The 18,541-nt window shown below is 41.3% G+C and overlaps 1 protein-coding gene across 2 annotated transcripts in view; it reads left to right on the forward strand.

Annotated features, from left to right (window-relative positions):
* Positions 1-11,983, forward strand: part of LOC124777077 (putative inactive carboxylesterase 4) — a 70,418-nt gene extending 58,435 nt beyond the window's left edge. Inside the window, exons 8-10 of one of the 2 annotated variants that reach the window (XM_047252353.1) lie at positions 3,738-3,891; positions 11,334-11,466; positions 11,607-11,983. In XM_047252353.1, the coding sequence (XP_047108309.1) occupies positions 3,738-3,891; positions 11,334-11,466; positions 11,607-11,793 (474 nt within the window). In that variant the 3' untranslated portion in view covers positions 11,794-11,983. The remainder of the gene's footprint in view (positions 1-3,737; positions 3,892-11,333; positions 11,467-11,606) is intronic. The other variant, XM_047252354.1, reaches the window with a different exon arrangement.
* Positions 11,984-18,541: the final 6,558 nt, after the last annotated feature.

Below are 18,541 nucleotides of genomic sequence, written 5' to 3' on the forward strand. Positions count from 1 at the left end.
AGCCACGTTTTCATTGGTCATCTGCGCTCGTTTCGCAGGGGGACTCACCACTGGAGACATCGCTGCTCCAGTCAAACAGATTCCAAGCCGAAAATGCGCCTCGAGACGCCTCGTACAGCAGTGGGATACCAGCCCTGAATATCGCCGACCATACGCCCTTAAAACCAGGAATATTGGACTGGAGTGACATATTTTTCATAGCAAGAGCTCTCTCATCAGTGGCGCTCTTACAGCACAGCGGTACGTCGACAAACTGTTTTGTTGTCTCTCATGGCAAGTCATTCTGGGCTTAAATTTCAGCAGGGTAATGCCCGCCCGCATGCAGGAGGAGTATTCACTGCTTTCCTTCGTGCTTGGGAGAGTCTACCTTGACCAGACGGGTCACTGGATCTCTCGCCCGTTGAGGGTGTTGGAGCGTTATGGGTATGACCCTACAGCCAGCTCGGGGTTTTGGCGATTTGAAGCTCCATTTAGGGAGACACTGACACGATGTCCATCAGGAGGACATCCAACAACAATGCTAAATGGAGTAACTGGCTACTTAAAGGCCAGATGTGGACCAACACGTTATTGATGTGCACAGTTTGTGAAGATTTAACTCCTGAATGAAACATCCAATGTTTCTGAAATTGTTAAGAGTTCGTTTGTGCATGTTCATCACGTCTAATGATTTCGATATCTTTCGGATAACTCCTTTGTGGTGTGCCTTTTTTATGCCTTAGAGTCTAATAGTGCTGTTAGTCTCCTCTAATGTAAGGCTCAGATTATACGACCTTTTTTTCACAGCAGATACGTGTTTATATGGCTTGGAGGCGAAACGACCCTCTACATACATGGATTTAGCTCATCTGCCTTGTTGAGAACAGTACAGTTACTTCTTAACAAATTTTCTATATCATGACTTCATGTAGAATTCCGACCACTGCCCTTATTGTAATCAAACCGTTATTTTTGCACTGGAATGGGAGTCTTGAAATTATTATTGGCGCTAATAACATCGAGCACAGAACTGCTGAGAGTAAGCAGCACAGTAGTCTCATTAAAGTGTTCTCCTTATTTGGTATGTTACCCACTTTGGCCTGATTTCAAAACTTGATTACTTTTTCGTTTGAGGACTCTCGATGCTCCTCTTAATGCTTGTGCGTCATTGGATGCTTTCTGTGGGTTTTAACCAATAGTGACGTTTGCGGTACTTTTTCAATTGATCTGGAATTTTTCCTTGTTATTTTTCTTCCTCTTGCTATCTTAGGGATTTTCTGCTACATTTGCTGGTGAAACTTGAGTTTATATTTACTGATGTATCTTGCGTTTCTTGTTTCCGAGCATTATCTCCCATGTTTACTACCGCTAAACATCTGCTTGTCTTACAAGATTTCAGAAGTGAAACCTTTCACAATGTTCTTGAGCGACGTGTGAATAGCCTAGCTGACTATATCGCCTTCATAGGCGATGATGTCAGTGTAATACCAGTGGCCAGAAACGTGGCTGTGAGTGGTCATATCGGCGCTGCAGGGCCGCTAATAAGTATTCTTCGCTCTCTTTGTATTGCATTGGAGTCTCTCTTTGTATTGTACTGGTCCCGAAACGAATCACTCTTGCTGCGTACAGCTCCCGTCTCACAAAAGATATAGCCTATGCCGTGATGGCTGTCTATAGCGAACCAGATGGGCTTCATAGCATTTACATAAGGCCAATTTGATCGTCGAGACATCAACTTGAGTTCACCATAACGGCCCTCAAACCACTGTAGTACAGTTCTGGCTCCGAGACACGGACAGTTATACTGCTGAAAGATGACATCGCCGTCGTGGAAGACATCAAGCATGAAGGAATGCAGGTAGTTTGCAGCTGTCAACGTGTCGATTACAAACACAGTTCCCATGCAAGTGCAAGAGAATGCTTCCCATAGCATAATGCTGCTCACACCACCCTTCGTCTGTGGCACTCTGCGCGTTTCGAGCCGCCGTTCACCTCCATGATGGCGTTTGTGGAGACGACCCTCGACTCAGTGTAGCAAAAACTCGATTCACCCGAATTGCCGACACGTTTCCAGTGATCGACGGTCGAATCCCGATGGTCCAGTGCCCACTGTAATCGTAAATGACGATGTTGTTGGGTCAATCAACATGTGAACATGTACGGTTGCTTTGCTGCACTGCTTCACGTTCAACAACGTACGACGAACGGTGTGCACCGAAACACTTGTGCCTGCACCACCATAGTGCTTTGCTTTTTTCGACAGAGATGCCACAGATTACCACCTATCCTACATTACAGTGAATATAAGTCTCCGAACACCAGTTTCTGTGAAGAGTCTTGGACGTCCAATCATTTAGAGCCTAATAGTAGTTTTACTGTCTTATCTCTTTCCGTAGAAGCTCATGACGGTAGCAGGTGAACATTCAACCAGCTTCGCCGTTTTAGAGATACGCGTTCACAGTCTCTGCGTAGTAAAAATCTGCCCTCTGTCAAAGTCGCTTATCTCATTGCATATCCCAATTTGCAGCCCATATTTTCGTTAGGGTGATCCCCCGTCCCTTGTTGCTCCTCTTACATTTTTTTGTTACCGAACCACATGCCCGCAGCGGCACCAGGTGGCATCGAAAGTCGCGGTGGGCAGTGATCATAAGCTTTTGGCTTATCAGTGTAAATACTGATGTTTCCTTTTTTAATAAATATTTTTGGAACAGCGATCAAAAATTGTTTAAAAAATTTTTTTCTTTTTAAAATTAAATGTTGATCGCACCACTTATATTACATAAACATAGGTGACCGGTTTCGGTCATATCACATGACCATCATCAGACCTGTAATTTAATTTAGAAAGTAATAGAAACCTTACTACATTGACAATAAAATATGGCAAAATGCTTATAAGGATAAAATACACTAAGACTTGTTATAGCCATAGCATGCTTCGAAGATGGTAGGTGGAGCACTCTTCTCAGCTGCTGTGATGTCAATTGGTGGCAGCAAGTGACGGGCATACGATTAAATACGAAGATGCTCCGCCTGCCACTTCTCCATCTACTTAATGTCAACCAATCAGTGTATAACGGGTTCACATAATCGTCAAAACATAAAAAACAAAGTACAATAATAACATAAAATAGTTATGCATAAAATATCTCTTTACAACCATGAAAATACTTAAATATTGTATAAAATATCGATTAAAAGCTTTAAAACAACTCTACAGACGATGTATACTCAGTGTGCCCTCTATGCGCTAAGGTGTTACTACCACAATGGTTTCAAAGTCAACGACGTTCTGAAGGTTAATGTTTTGTATATATTTTTGTTTAAATGAATAATAAGGGAACTATGTTTATTACATTAGGAAGAAAGATTATATAACGAATTTGTGAACACATCCAAAAAATGGTACATGTATACTAAAACTACCAGTTCAATGCTGATGGTGTACATAAATATGCCTTTCATAATCAGTAAATATTCACACTGTACTTCTCTGCCTAAAAACTGTATTTTCAGATGCTCTTACAGGAAACTTATATGTTCTGAGACTTAAAAGATTACGTAGAAACGGTAAATCTCAGTGTTCCTACCCTGCAGATACTTCGTGGCAGTACGTCTCCTAACTGGATAACAGTTCATTCGAGACAGTAGGTACTTTGTCAGCAAGGTTTCCTGTTTAATTTTGTGTGACAAGAAGTACCTGGCTACTCCGTTTAGCTACTGGTCCGTTTATCGACGGCGGCCTGTTGCCGTTGCAGGTACGTGGAGACGCGACGTACATCTACCAATGCTACAGGACCGCTAGGAGGCAGGCCGAGACGTTCCCTGCTCAACCTGTATACTTCTACTTCTTCAACGTTGACACTCGACTCAACTGGTTCAAAAGACTGTACGGGGCGCAGGATTTTCCAGGTGAGTCACGCTGAGTTGAGAGTGTTCCCATTAGTCTGATACAGCCAAAGCAGTCTTTGCTCTAACGCAGTGGCTCTAATCCGCGAGGCATAGTGCTAGTGCCACTGCGTAAGGTGAGGAAATGCTAAGATTACTTACCTTTAATTTTATCCCAGTTCTGTAGCTCCCTCCCTCCCACATAGAGTACTAGACAGGTACTGCCATGAACATGTCCGTAGCTATGTACGGTACGAGGGCTGCCTGATGTAAAACGTAAGGATTTGCGTCAGCTGTGATTCTTGCAGACAGCGATTGGCCTATAGCTGCCTACTTAACCTAATCTACACTGTCAGCGCCTGCGGGCCGCTCATTCGTAAAAGCTTACTGGGAATAAAAGTTCACCATTGCTTGGTCGACTGCTGCAAGCTGGCGTACCGCCATTTAAACCCATTGGCAAAGTGGAGTTACGCAAGCACAGTTTTTCTCAAGAATTGCGCATCGTGACAGCAACGTAACCATTTAATAATCTACGGAGACTACAAAATCATAAAATCCATAGGTCGTGCTCTGTAGCTTTTAGAAATTGTGTAAAGGACTTTCCTTATACAAAAAAAAGTTTGTGAATCATAGTACACTCTGCGACTGATTTCAGCATGACAGTCGTCATCTGAGAGATTGAGATACATTACGTAAAAGAGCTTACAATTTTATCTGACAAAAAAAGTAGGTAATCATAATACTGATCTCGCGTTAGATCATCAATCAGTTTAACAGCATGAGGTGATGTAAAATATATATCCTTAATTACAATGGACATCAACGCCTATAAACACTAACATAATACTTGGTGTCCCAGCAGGAATGGGCAGTATTCAACTCTCAATGGGATAATAGCTTCGTCTGGAGATATGCCGTATTCCAAATGGTTCCCGAGGCAGTGCACGTTTAATGTTATTTGTCTCTGAGATAGTGGTGCCCATGTATGTGACCTACGCTAATCGCTGGATTGGCCTTGATCGTACGATTAATTGGCCCATAGATTTTTGTTTATGGGATTGGATGAAATCAGAGATGTACATACGAAAAGTGAAGACGCAGGACGAACTGCTTGGTCGCGTCATGGAAGCTGATGCCCTCATTAAGAAACGTACATTGGCACTCACAAGCAACCCTTTGAGTGTGGTGTCGAAAAAAGGTAATGAGGTTTAAGGCATTCGACGCCCCTCAAATTGTCTGCCATGCATCCACAATATTGGATGCTAATGGGGCTGGACTGGAAGTATCCAATAGTGAGCACAGTATAAGGTTAGTGAGCGTAGTTGAACTGCTTAGTCGACAAAAACACTATTTGATCAAAAGTATCCGGACACCCCCAAAAATACACTTTTCATATTAGCTGCATTGTGCTGGCAACTACTGCCAGGTACTCCATATCAGTGACCTCAGTAGTCATTAAACATAGTGATCGAGCAGAATGGGGCGCTCCGCTGACTCACTGACTTCGAACGTGGTCAGTTGATTGGATGTTATTTGTGTCATACGTTTGTACGCGATATTTCCGCACTCTTAAACATCCCCAGGTCCACTGTTTCCGACGTGATAGAGAAGTAAAGACGTGAATGGACACGTACAGCACAAAAGCGCACAGGCCGACCTCGTCTGTTGACTGACAGTGACTGTCGACAGTTGAAGAGGGTCGTAATGTGTAATACGTAGACATCTATCCAGATCGTCACACAGGAATTCCAAACTACAAAAGGATTCATTACTATGAAAGTTAGGCGGGAGGTGAGACAACTAGGATTTCATGGTCGAGCGGCTCACAAGCCACACACGACGGCGGTAAATGCCAAACGACGCCTCGCTTGGTGTAAGGAGAGTAAACATTGAACAACTGACCAGTGGAAAAACGTTCTGTGGAGTGACGGATCACGGTACACAATGTGGCGATCCGATGGCAGGGTTTGGGTATAGCGCATGCCTGGTGAACGTCATCTGCCAGCGTGTGTAGTGCCAGCAGTAAAAATCGTAGGCTGTCGTGTTATGGTGTGGTCGTGTTTTTCATGGAGGGGCCTTGCACCCCTTGTCGTTTGCGTGGCACTATCATAGCACAGGCCTGCACTGATGTTTTCAGCACATTCTTGCTTCCCACTGTTGAACAGCAATTCAGGAATGGCGATAGCAACTTTCAACACGATCGAGCACCTAATAATGCACGGTCTGTGGTGGAGTGTTTACACGACAATAACATCCCTGTAATGGACTTGCTTGGACAGAGTCCTGACCTGAACCCTATAGAACACCTTTGGGATGTTTTGGAACGCCGACTTCGTGCCAGGTCTCACCGATTGACATCGATACCTCTCCTCAGTCCAGCACTCCGTGAAGAATGGACTGCCATCCCCCAAGAAACCTTCCAGCACCTCATTGAACGTATGCCTGGGAGAGGGAAGTGGTAATGCCGGCCGCGGTGGTCTAGCGGTTCTGGCGCTGCAGTCCGGAACCGCGGGATTGCTACGGTCGCAGGTTCGAATCCCGCCTCGGGCATGGGTGTGTGTGATGCCCTTAGGTTAGTTAGGTTTAAGTAGTTCTAAGTTCTAGGGGACTTATGACCTAAGATGTTGAGTCACATAGTGCTCAGAGCCATTTGAACCATTTTTGAAGCGGTAATCAAGACTAAGGGTGGGCCAGCGCCTTGCTGAATTCCAGCATTACCGATGGAGAGCGCCACGAACTTGTAAGTAAATTTCAACCAGGTGTCCGGATAATTTTGATCACATAGTGTAGATCATAGCAGAGCTACAGTGCTAATGGTTCTGCTACAAATGCAATGGCAACGACAAACAAAGCAAACAAGGATTTATATCTACAACACCAGTTGCTGAAACAGATATCTCGTCAGAAAGGGACCCAACGAATTTTGCAGAGTGAGGAAGAAGTGTTCTTGAAAGATGAGTCAGTGGTATGTGTGATGTCGTATACGCTTTACGGTGCGGACAGTGTTCATGATGACTATACATTCTTAACGGGTGAAGGTGATATTGAAGCAGGTGTCGAACCATGTAGTTCAGCACCTTTGTCGGAATGGAAGCCACAGATCCAGTCTCCACTGAAACATAGTAAAGGACAATCGTTGGTCATGGAGCCGGTACTTGTCATTATTACATACATGGACGGTCAGTCGCAGCATAGTAAATAACTAATTACTATTCAGTTCGTCCGCGTACCTGACGATGGCGACGTGTCTGATCGCCGAAATATTGTGCCCGTTGGACACTATGGACCGGCAATACACCCGTGGACTGTTCGAGCAATTATGAACAATTTCGAATAGGTCTGCAGCAAGCAATATTACCGTGTAGTGGATAAGTAAAACTACGGATACTCAAGGGAAGGCATGTCGCACTTGTTACAAAAATTGGTGTTTGCGCTTTTCAAGGATGTACATGATAGTGACCTATTACATAATGCAAATGAAATTGCTCGCGACATAGATTATAGTGATTTCAAGGGAAGCAATGGATAGCTGCATAACTTCACACAGTGCTACAGAATTGTAACATGTATGATTACGAAATTGAAACATAGGGTCAACATGACGATGCGCAGCATACTGCGGAATCGGTCCGAAAATTAGTGGATAAGATAAACAAACTTATCCTCTTGTTCAGTAAGGACTTTATTTCCAACTACGACCAAACAGGATTTTGAAAGGAATTGCATATGAAAGGAACTCCGGGAACTAGAGGTACCAAGAGAGTTGTATCAAGATCAGCTAACATCAACGCCTTAACGCATTCGTATACAATTATTCCGACTGTGAATGTGGATGGTAAATTACTTGGAAAGAGACTTATTGTATTACAATAGGTTGTAGGTGCTCTGTTCGCTACAATTCTTTCGCGTGTGCGTGATCTTGCAAGGGCAATATGGAATACATTGCTAGGGGTGTATGGAATATTTGTGTCAAAGCAAGAAAGAGTGGGAAAATGGGCTTAAGTGAACTATAGCTACGGTATGAGCACTGGTGAAAATAACTTGCTTTTGCTTGATTCCTGGTCTTCGTAAATAATTCAAACTCCTTTACAGCAAACTATCCCTTCTGAAAACTATGTGACATTGCTGTTCCTACAATATGGACGTTTGTGGTTTTTTTTAATTTTCGTGCTAATAAAACATATTATCGCACTATCTGCAGCTACGCCTTAAAGGATAGCCAGTTTCACGATAAGCTCCACGACAGACTGTTTCGCATTCGGATGCATGCCATCACATTCCATCCCTTCTCGTCATTACGTGATACCAATATAATTCTACATGTATTCTTTAAGAGCGGATACCCAGCTGTACATCCAGCACGACTTTTAGCTCCCTAGGAATTTACTTTCGATCTTGATGGTGCGAACTTTTGTGATCACTGTTGTGCGTCATTTTTCATTCGGTATTTATGGTGCGAGTTAATGGTTTGTTTTGAACATTTCTTCGATGTCAGCTATGCCGATTTTGTTAAGTTCTATATATACAACCCACAGAAGGTTATCTCTGCCACTCCCGGACACTTATTTTCTGTCGTCCTCCTGATGCACGTGGTGAGTCAACAGCAGATAATGTTTTCCCGTCATTGTTGTTAATACTTGTGACTTCGCAGTCAAGGTGTTTCTTGTCAGACAAGCAACACAGCATGTTCCCCCAAGAGTACACAAACGCACTGAAGTTGACAGTGGGATATTCGAACATTTATTGTGAACTACAGTAGCAATGATGTGACGATTACGCTAACGTTTAGAGGTGAATGTCTTAGAGATACGCATTTAGCAACTGATACTTTGTAAAATGCGTGTATTGATGTTGTACATATGTAAACCTGACAATGCATTACATAAGGCAGAAAATAAATAATGATGGACATCAAATGCATCATATGCCAGATACCATTAGGAACAGGGCATATATCCACATAGAGTGTTTTTGCTTCACATGATCGTTCCTGTGATACCCCGCAACATTGACCAGGCCTCCTGGGACAGGCTGTACAAATCTCTAAAATATTATGCTGCATGATATTGTCGATAATACCTACCTTTACACTCATTACCAAATGAAGGGAAAATAGCAAACTAAGTGTTTTATGTAGACGGACGACCGATCAAATGATCATTAAAACCTTTTTAGTTAATCTTTCATTTAGCACATGAGCATAACTGACTAGGGCTTCACGATAATTTGCCTCTTACACAATCCTGTGCACCGAAAGATTAATAAACGAACAGAGCACTGATAAGCTTCAAGTGATAGTGTGGTGTAACTTAGACAGTCATTTCACTATTAGTCGCTATTATGGAGACAGTGTTTCTCGTAAATGTCAATTTAGAGGAGGATATGAATATACTAATTTAGTTGACGGGATTACGCTACTTTCGAGAATAAAATTTCGAAACAGGTCATAGACAGGCAAGGGTCTTTAATCAGTTTTCTGCTACCAACAGAAAAGAGAATCTTAAATAGATACAGATATTTACACATATACTCCCGTCTTAACAGTCATATTGGCTTGGCTAATTAGTGTATATACGAATGAGTTGTTGGAATACATAGTTGTCCTCACACCACTTTTAAACATTTTGAGACTGATGGCCCTTGTTGATTTATGCTTTAGGAAGATTATAACTGATAGTTATTTATTCAGCCTACAACACCCTTTTATCACTGACAACACATTTGTCCTTTAACAGTACGTACGACATAATAACACCTTCTGGGAAGAGCCGCCTCCGGTTTTGATAATCAACGAATTTTTCGAAAAGTATCATATTCACACTGTTTGTACGTTTTGCATTTTAATAAAATATTTCAACAATGTTTGTTATTGCTTTTACGATATCAACCATCTGCCATGGTGAAGCTACAGCTACACTGCAATTTACACAAGCGGTTTGATTTTTTATAGATTAACTTGTTTATTTTGAAGTTCACAAATTTCATAGACTTTGGTAAGTATACAGTTACATTTAGTTTACCTGATATATGTTACAAAATTTCTTTCAAAAATTTTATTTACATGTTTTGCAGAAAATTCTGGAAACCGCTTTCACTGTTGATAAACCTTTATTCCTGGATTATACATGACTGGTTTCCCGATATAGTAGTTGCATCTTCAAGTGAAAAAAATATACCTAATTTAACATTAGACCATTCAAATTACACTGGAAATTAACATTGCCAGTTGAAATGGGTTATAAACCGTGTAGCTAAACACTGCAAGTCACGTTTTCAGACCAATGCTGCAAAACTGATGAAAACAGCAAAAAGCCACATGTAGCGACAGTGGCTATGTCTGCGGTAGGAAGGTCGCACCACTATATGAAGAAATAGAAACGGTTTTTTAAGAAAATTTAACATGTATCAGTTAAGCAGTGGATGCACACACAGCAAAATCACATTACCTGATATAATTTATAAACATCTTCAACCTCTCCAAAATTGAAAAGTTTTGCATATTTTTTTATTAAACTTTAAGTTTCTATATAATGGTATATAGACAAATATTTGTAGTGTTTAATAACATTTAAACTGCCATAATGACAATCGGTTTCCTTAGTTGGAAGTGAGACTCAAATGTTGAAGTTTTTGCTATCAAGTTTTGATATATATCTTTAGACACTGCTAACTATGTAGTTTCTGTATACTCACCAAATCAAATTGAAGTAGTAATAGGTTCAACCACCAGATGTTGATAATGATGATGATGCTATCGAAACTATTCGTTGAATAAAGCAATATCATACTGAAAATTCCCAGCGGTCATATTTTCCTTTTTCATATCGTCTGCGCCAGTATGTTCAAGATATCTATTTATTATTATTTATCGCAAAAGAAACCCTTCGTTACAAACTGACCTCAACTAAGTTCCTTAACCTGTGATACATAATGAATTAAGTGATATTATGAAGAAGATGTATGAGACTTATAGAATCCAATAAATGCTCTGAAGCACAGAACGTCTAGAGAAATTTCGTTTCGTAAGCTTTTTTTCTGATATTCTCTTCACATACTCACTGTGCGTGCAGTTCATAAGTACCTCTTGTTGTAGTTCCTGTCCAGATCATCCGAACATTACGTAGTAACAAAGTCAGAAACGTGTGAAAATTAAGTAACGATTGTACGAGGATCGTTCAATGTGTATACGGCTACAGATTGGTAGGTATGAGCCGGTCGGGGTGGCCGAGGGGTTCTAGGCGCTACAGTCTGGAACCGCGCGACCGCTACGGTCGCAGGTTGGAATCCTTCCTCGGGCATGGATGTGTGTGTGTCCTTAGGTTAGTTAGGTTTAAGTAGTTCTAAGTTGTAGGGGACTGATGAGCTCGGAAGCTAAGTCCCACAGTGTTCAGAGTTATTTGAACCATTTGGTAGGTGTGAATGTGGAAAATAACGGCTGAAGTTGTGATATTCTGGTTATATTTTAGGTGCCAGCCACGCCGACGACATTGGCTACTTGTTCCGTGTCAATTCATTTGCTTCTCACGTCGATCCTGACTCCGTCGAGGGCAGAATTATTGCCAGGATGACTAAACTGTGGACCAACTTTGCAAAGACAGGGTAGGCTGAATTCATCCATTTTTAATTTTTTTTATTTGATGACTATCCAACATTTTCGTTGGTTGTCTGTAAATAGGCAACACACGAATAAGTTATTCGTTTTAAGAGCGTTTATATTAACAAGTTGGAATTGTTTGCAGGAACCCTACACCTGTTCAAGGAGACCCTCTGCTGAGTGTCACGTGGCCAGCAGTCAGCACTCGTGATCCCAGCCACTTGTACATCAGCAACCACGGGCTCAGCATTGAGAAAAATCTGCTCAAACCGCGGATGGACTTCTGGGACGGACTGTATAACAAGAAAAACGGGCTAATCTCCCGTCTGTAGTTTTTGAAACGTTTCAAATCCTGGAACACTTACTTCGATTTCTACCACGGAAAGAAGCCCTACGTCCATCCCAAGAAAGACTGCATGTAGCACTTATTCAAAGATTATAATTCCACTGTACAGATATGGATTAACTCTAAGTGTATGTTACTATAGCCATTCTGATTAAAAAGATGAACACGGGAGTAAATATTGTAATACCTTCTTCATCTAATAATCATCTCTACAGAAAAATTTGTTGGTATTTTAGTTGCGTCAGTGGTAAATTAAAGTCAGTTACGAAGCGATAAAAAATGGTTCAAATGGCTCTGAGCACTATGGGACTTAACATCTGTGGTCATCAGTCCCCTAGAACTTGGAACTACTTAAACCTAACTAACCTAAGGACGTGACGCACATCCATGCCCGAGGCAGGATTCGAACCTGCGACCGTTGTGGTCTCGCGGTTCCGGACTGAGCGAATAGAACCGCTCGGCCACAGCGGCCGGCTACGAAGGGATATCTCCAGTATTTTCCCCGTAAGTATAAATGGCTACTCCCGCTACGAAGGAAAATATTACAAAATGCCCGTCGGCACAGTTTGATGACATTCAGTTTCATCAGTGTGGCCAATTATTAATAGTAAATTTTGAATAGAAAGCTTGATCGGAGGCTCATTATGGCAAGTTTCTTTCTAATGTTTCTTGTATGGACAGTAGCAATTCATGTAGCACATGATTAATGTGCATATTTTCATGTAGATATCTATTGTTGAAATAGGGATGATCCCTGGTACTCATTTCAGTTTTTGCTCTAAAGTATTGATATGTGTAGTTTTTGTACACTTTCTAAATCAAACTGACTTATTATTAGGTTGAAACACAGGCTATGAGCCGTGAAGGAGGGACTCGAACGAGGATAAATCCTCTCCACTACATGGAATTGAATCTCGGACATCTAGAGCCGCAGTCTATTGCTCAAGCCGTTAGACCACCATGACCACAGTTTAAAAAAAGAAAGGATATGAACAGCCTTAATCACGCCGTGCATTGAGGGTTGTCATGAACACTGTCCGAAGAAGTGATTCGAGCTGGCAATTAGTCGTGGGCCACTCGCCTTGTAAGCAGAAGTCTAGGTAGGTTTGAGTCTGCGAGCAAAGCAACCAACTTAGAACGTTATTTATCGCTCACTGTAAATGAAACGTATTTATGTTACGTATATGGATTGTCTTGCGCGCCACCAGACTTCCCGATTATGGATTTGTCATTTTGACCAACGCTAATCTCGTGAATGTGGTGTTGCTAAGGGAAAGGCATAGTGCTAACCTGTACATTCGATGTTACCATTTTTTCAGTCTTCTGCTGTCTCATCGTTACCTTCCACTTGCTGATTCACACACATACCTCGTTCATATCTTAATAGTACTGTGGCTCTCTATGTGAGTCAATATCATCTGTTTGACGAAGTCCAGTACACTTATCTCGAATCTTGATTAGATCTTCCAGATAATCGTTTCACCAGAATATCAGGTTGTAGGGTTTCGGTTAATAGGTCATGGGTCCATTACAGACAGGAGACGGCTACACGCTGTGTGGAGTGCACTGGGAGGCTTTTTAGGTCGAGGGTCTCGAGAAAACACAAGAAGGGCTTCAGTCTCCATGGGTGCGGGTCAAGCACAGGAATGACGCTTGGCCTAGGAACTGCAGCTATTATGGTAGTGAACCGCTGTAGCTTTTGCGAAAGAACCAGATATTCAAAAGCAAATAGGAGGCACTGATGCTCAAATCGTTATAGGTACTGGAGGCTAGCCAAAGGATCCGAAATTTTTACAAGAGACCTAACTATGTTCAGATAGGAAGATTGAATATGTTTAGCTGTGGCGTGTTTGTTGTTAGAAATAGTTTACCTTTTAATTCAGTGAAATGTGTGTGTGTGGCTGGGGCCTCCAGATGGGTAGACCGCTCGTCTGGGGCAAGTCTTTTAAGCTGACCCCATTTAGACGACTTGCGTACTGATAGAGATGAAATGACGATGAATACAATACGACTTCCAGCAATCAATGGGAGAAAATCTCCGACCCGGCCGGGAAGCGAACGCTGGCCCTTTGCATGGCAGTCTGCCAGGCTGACCACTCAGCTATGGAACAGGACTATCTTGTAATGACGCTGAAATAGGTAATTTCTGTGAGTTAGCAGGGATGGAGATTATACTTGACAAACGGAATAGATTATTAACTGATGCCTTCACCGATCTCCTGACTCAGGTGATACATTTCCTGAACGGTTCAGAGAAAACCTGAGTATCATATCAGATAGGAACCGCACTCATAAAGCTACAGTTGGTCGTGACTTGAGCCTATCTTCGATATTTTGGCGAAAATACATGAGAAAAGCCGGTGGTATGCATATAACTTCGTTCGAAATTGTGCTAAATGATTTCTCCGAAAATTATTTTGAGTACACAGTTCTGGAGTCCACTTGAAGTGTAAATAGTCCCGAAATCATACTTGACCTTTTACCAACAAATAATCCTGAGCAAATAGTGAGCACAATCATACATACAAGTATTAGTGAACACAAAGTTGTGTTTACGAGACTGGCTACCGCAACATCTAATTCCACCAAAAGTAAACGTAAAATATGTCTACTTAAGGAAAACTGATACAAATTCTCCTGACTCTGTCCTAAGAGACAGTCTGCACTTCTTTGCGTTATGGGATCTTTACAGGATTCGATTGACGAAGAATATAGAAAACTTCAAAGAACTGTAGCTCGTTTTGAATTATCACAAAATAGCGGAGAGAGGGTGACGGATATGGGGTAACAACCATTTAAATAAAGATGTATCTCGTTGCATTGAGACATTCAACCTCCTCCTGATAATGCGAAAACATATTGCTGAAAATCACCTACAAGAGGACAAATGATCGTCTTAATAATATAAGAGAAATCATAGCTCGCACGATGAGATTTAAGTGTTTGTTTGGAAGTGTAAACCAGACGTGGTTTAAATTCTAAGGAATAGTTTTGGATGGCAACGGATCACTGTCGTTGAAACAGCGAAAAACAAATGGCAGATTTAAGAGAACGCAAAATTGGTCATGTTATACAGGAGCCCGAAATTAGTGGTGACCTCAATGCGAGAAACTTTTAATGATATCCACAACGAAATTCTGTCTCGAAATTTGGCAGAAAATTCAGAGGCATTCTGGTCGTACGTAAAGTACGCTATTTGGAAGGCACAGTCACTACCTTCAATGTGTGATAGTGTTGGCAACGTTGCCGATGACAGTGCCGCTAAGGCGAAGTTGCTAAACATGGTTTTCTGTAATTCCTTCGCCAAAGAAGGCAAAATGAATATTACAGAATTCTGACCAAGAAGTTTTGCCAGCATGAGTAACTTAAAAGTAGATATCCACGCTGCAGCTTAGAAAGTTAAATCACTTAATCAAGTTAAGCCTCCAGTCCGAATTGTACGAGTATATCAGTTAGGTTCCTTTCAGGATATGCTGATATAATAGCTGGCTCGACGAAGGATCTGTATCTAAGGGTCGGAAAGTTGCACGTGCCACATCATTACTCAATAAGGTAACAGTAATCCCGTGAATTAAACACTCAGACCACTGACGTCGATCTGCAATAGTATTTTAGAACATACTCCGATCTTTATGAAGCACTTTGAAGAAAACGATCTCTTAACACACAGCACGGATTCAGACAACGTTGTTCTTGGGCAACACAACAAGCTCTTTAATCACATGGAGTAGTAAGTGCTATCGACAAGGGATGTCAAATGAATAACATATTTCCAGAAGACTTCTGACACCATTTCTCACAAGCGGTTCTGATCGAAATATGTGCCTATGGAGTATTGTCTCAGTTCTGCGACTAGATTCGTGATTTCCTCTCAGGAAGGCTACAGTTCGTAGTGGCTGACGGAAAGAGGTCGAGTAAAATGGAAGTGAAATCGGGCGTTCCATAAGGGCATGTTATAGGTTCTCTGCTCATCTTCATCGATGTAAACGATTTACCAGACATCTAAACATCCCTCTTAAATTGTCTGCAGATAATGCTGTCATTTACCGTCTAATAAAGTCATTAGAAGATCAAAACCAACTGCAAAATGATTTAAATAATATTTCTGAGGGGTGTGAAAAGTGCCATTGACTGTAGTGTACATAATGAGGCGTGTGAGGTCATCCACATGGGCACTAACAGGAATCTGTTTAATTTGGTAACACAGTAAATAATGAACATCTGAAGAATGTCTACTGAACTAAACACCTTGGGGCAACAATAATGAACAATATAAGTTGCAAAGATCACACAGAAAATGTTAGGAAGGGGGAGAGAAACTGTGTTTTACTGTCGGATCATTCAGTACATGCAACATTTCTAATAAAGGGACCGCGTACATCACTATTTTTCCGCTCACTTCTGGAACATTGCTTTGCGTTATGGGATCTTTACAGGATTCGACTGACGAAGAATATAGAAAAGTTCAAAGAACTGTAGCTCGTTTTGAATTATCACAAAATAGCAGAGAGAGGGTGACGGATATGGGGTAACAACCATTTAAATAAAGACGTTTCTCGTTGCATTGAGACCTTCAACCTCTTCCTGATAATGCGAAAACATATTGCTGAAAATCACCTACAAGAGGACAAATGATCGTCTTAATAATATAAGAGAAATCATAGCTCGCACGGTGAGATTTAAGTGTTTGTTTTTTCTCAAGTTGCTTGGGAGCGGAACGATAGAGATATACTTAAGCGTGAATTGCGTAGAAATTGTGTAGATGCAGAGGGACCTTAAATGTTTTGTCTATGGTATTAGTAACCGACATTTCCACAGCACCATACCTGCATCTGTTCAAGCACATTCTAAGCACTTACTATCATGTTTGCCCTGGGTGTTTCGTACATCATAACGAATACCCTCGACTGTTGCTTTCGATGTCTTAATTTCTTATTTAAAATATCCCAGTGTTCTTTATTTGTAAACTCAACATGAATAGATTTGAAATGGATCCGTATCGCCCATATTGTAAAGTCCTTGTGGGGTATTAGTCGCTCTTGCTTTGGCATTTGTCAAAGTCTACATTATATTTCGTAAATTGACTTGAAACATATATGTATGTAACATACAACGGGGAAAGGTTCTTACCAAAACTCTCTAAACGATCTTAGCTGTTTCACTTTCTATTTATACATTCAGATGAGAGAATTCAGAAAATGAAAGAAAAATTAAGTTCCTAAGAAACGAAATATGTCGTGATACCCTGACTGTAAAGCTTATCGCAAGAATAAATAACAGCTGCAATATTCGTCACTAGATAACAGGATGAGCGAAAGCTCGAGAAACATGATTAAAATCTCTTATTTATTGCGTCGTTGCCTTTGTTACGTATTTCACTCTGTGGAATTCAAATGTGTATACTTCGCAATAGAAGCAACCGAACCTATACTCAGGACAGTGGAAATTAAAATATCCCGCGGTGTCTTTTCTGCTCCCAGTCGACCGGTTTGACATCCCTTAAAAGAAAAAAGAAACCCCTCACAATTTATTCTGGGTGAAATTATTTCTAACAGGAACAATAAAACTCTTCAGAAAATTTGCACTCTTTATTGCCTATTAGCTAATAATTTTCTCTTTTGTCTGACATAAAATTAAATATAGGGAACATGAAAGCAGTAAAGACAAGAGACAAGCAAGACAGTACACATTTCTTCAATCCTTAGGTCCAAGCATTTTTTAACTCTAATCTTGCTACAACTTTACAGAGCGTGCTTGCCTTCCTACGAAAGAATCTATCCCCTCTTCAAAGTTTGTCAAACGTTTTGCTACATGATAATCAAAATGTGATTGTCCAATACTGAAAAGGCGGTTAATACTAATAGTAGCCAAGGGTGGCGTAGTTTCTCGATTTGATTGCGTATATCTTGTCACTACTTCTCATTACCTTCATCTTTCTTCGATTTACTCTCAGTCCATACTCTGTACTCCTCAGACTGTTCATTCCGTTCAGCAGATCATATGATTCTTCTTCACTTTTACTTAGGATAGCAATGTCATCAGCAAATCGTACCACTGATATCCTTTCACCCTGAATTTTAATTCCACTCCTGAACCTTTCTTTTATTTCTATCACTGTCCTCCTCCTGCAGCTAAGTGGTCAGCGCGACGGACTGTCAATCCTAAGGGTTCGATAGCCGGCTGAGTTGGAGATTTTCTCCGCTCAGGGACTGGGTGTTGTGTTGTCCTAATCATCATCATTTCATCCTCATCGACGCGCAAGTCGCCGAAGTGGCGTCAAATCGAAAGACACCAGGCGAGCGGTCTACCCAACGGGAGGCCCTCGTCACAGGCCATCATTATTATTTCTATCACTGCTACCTCGATGTACTCGTTGAACAGTATTACACCCTTTTTAATACGAGCACTTCGTTCTCGGTCGTTATCTCTTGTTATTCCCTCATGGCTGTTGTACATATTGCATATGATCGGTCTCCCCTATTGCTTACCCCTCCTTTTTTCAGAATTTCGAACATCTTGCACCATTTTAAACTGTCGAACGCTTTTTCCAAGTCGGCAAATCCTATGAACGTGTATTTATTTTTCTTTAGTCTTGTTTCCATTATTAACCGCAACGTCAGAATTGCCTGTCTCGTGCCTTTAACTTTCCTAAAGCCAAAATGATCGTCATCTAGCGCATCCTCAATTTACTCTGCCATTCTTCTGCATATTATTCGTGTAAGCAACTTGGATGC

This window comes from Schistocerca piceifrons, chromosome 2 (genome assembly GCF_021461385.2).
Source record: "Schistocerca piceifrons isolate TAMUIC-IGC-003096 chromosome 2, iqSchPice1.1, whole genome shotgun sequence".
Classification (NCBI taxonomy): Eukaryota; Metazoa; Arthropoda; class Insecta; order Orthoptera; family Acrididae; genus Schistocerca; species Schistocerca piceifrons.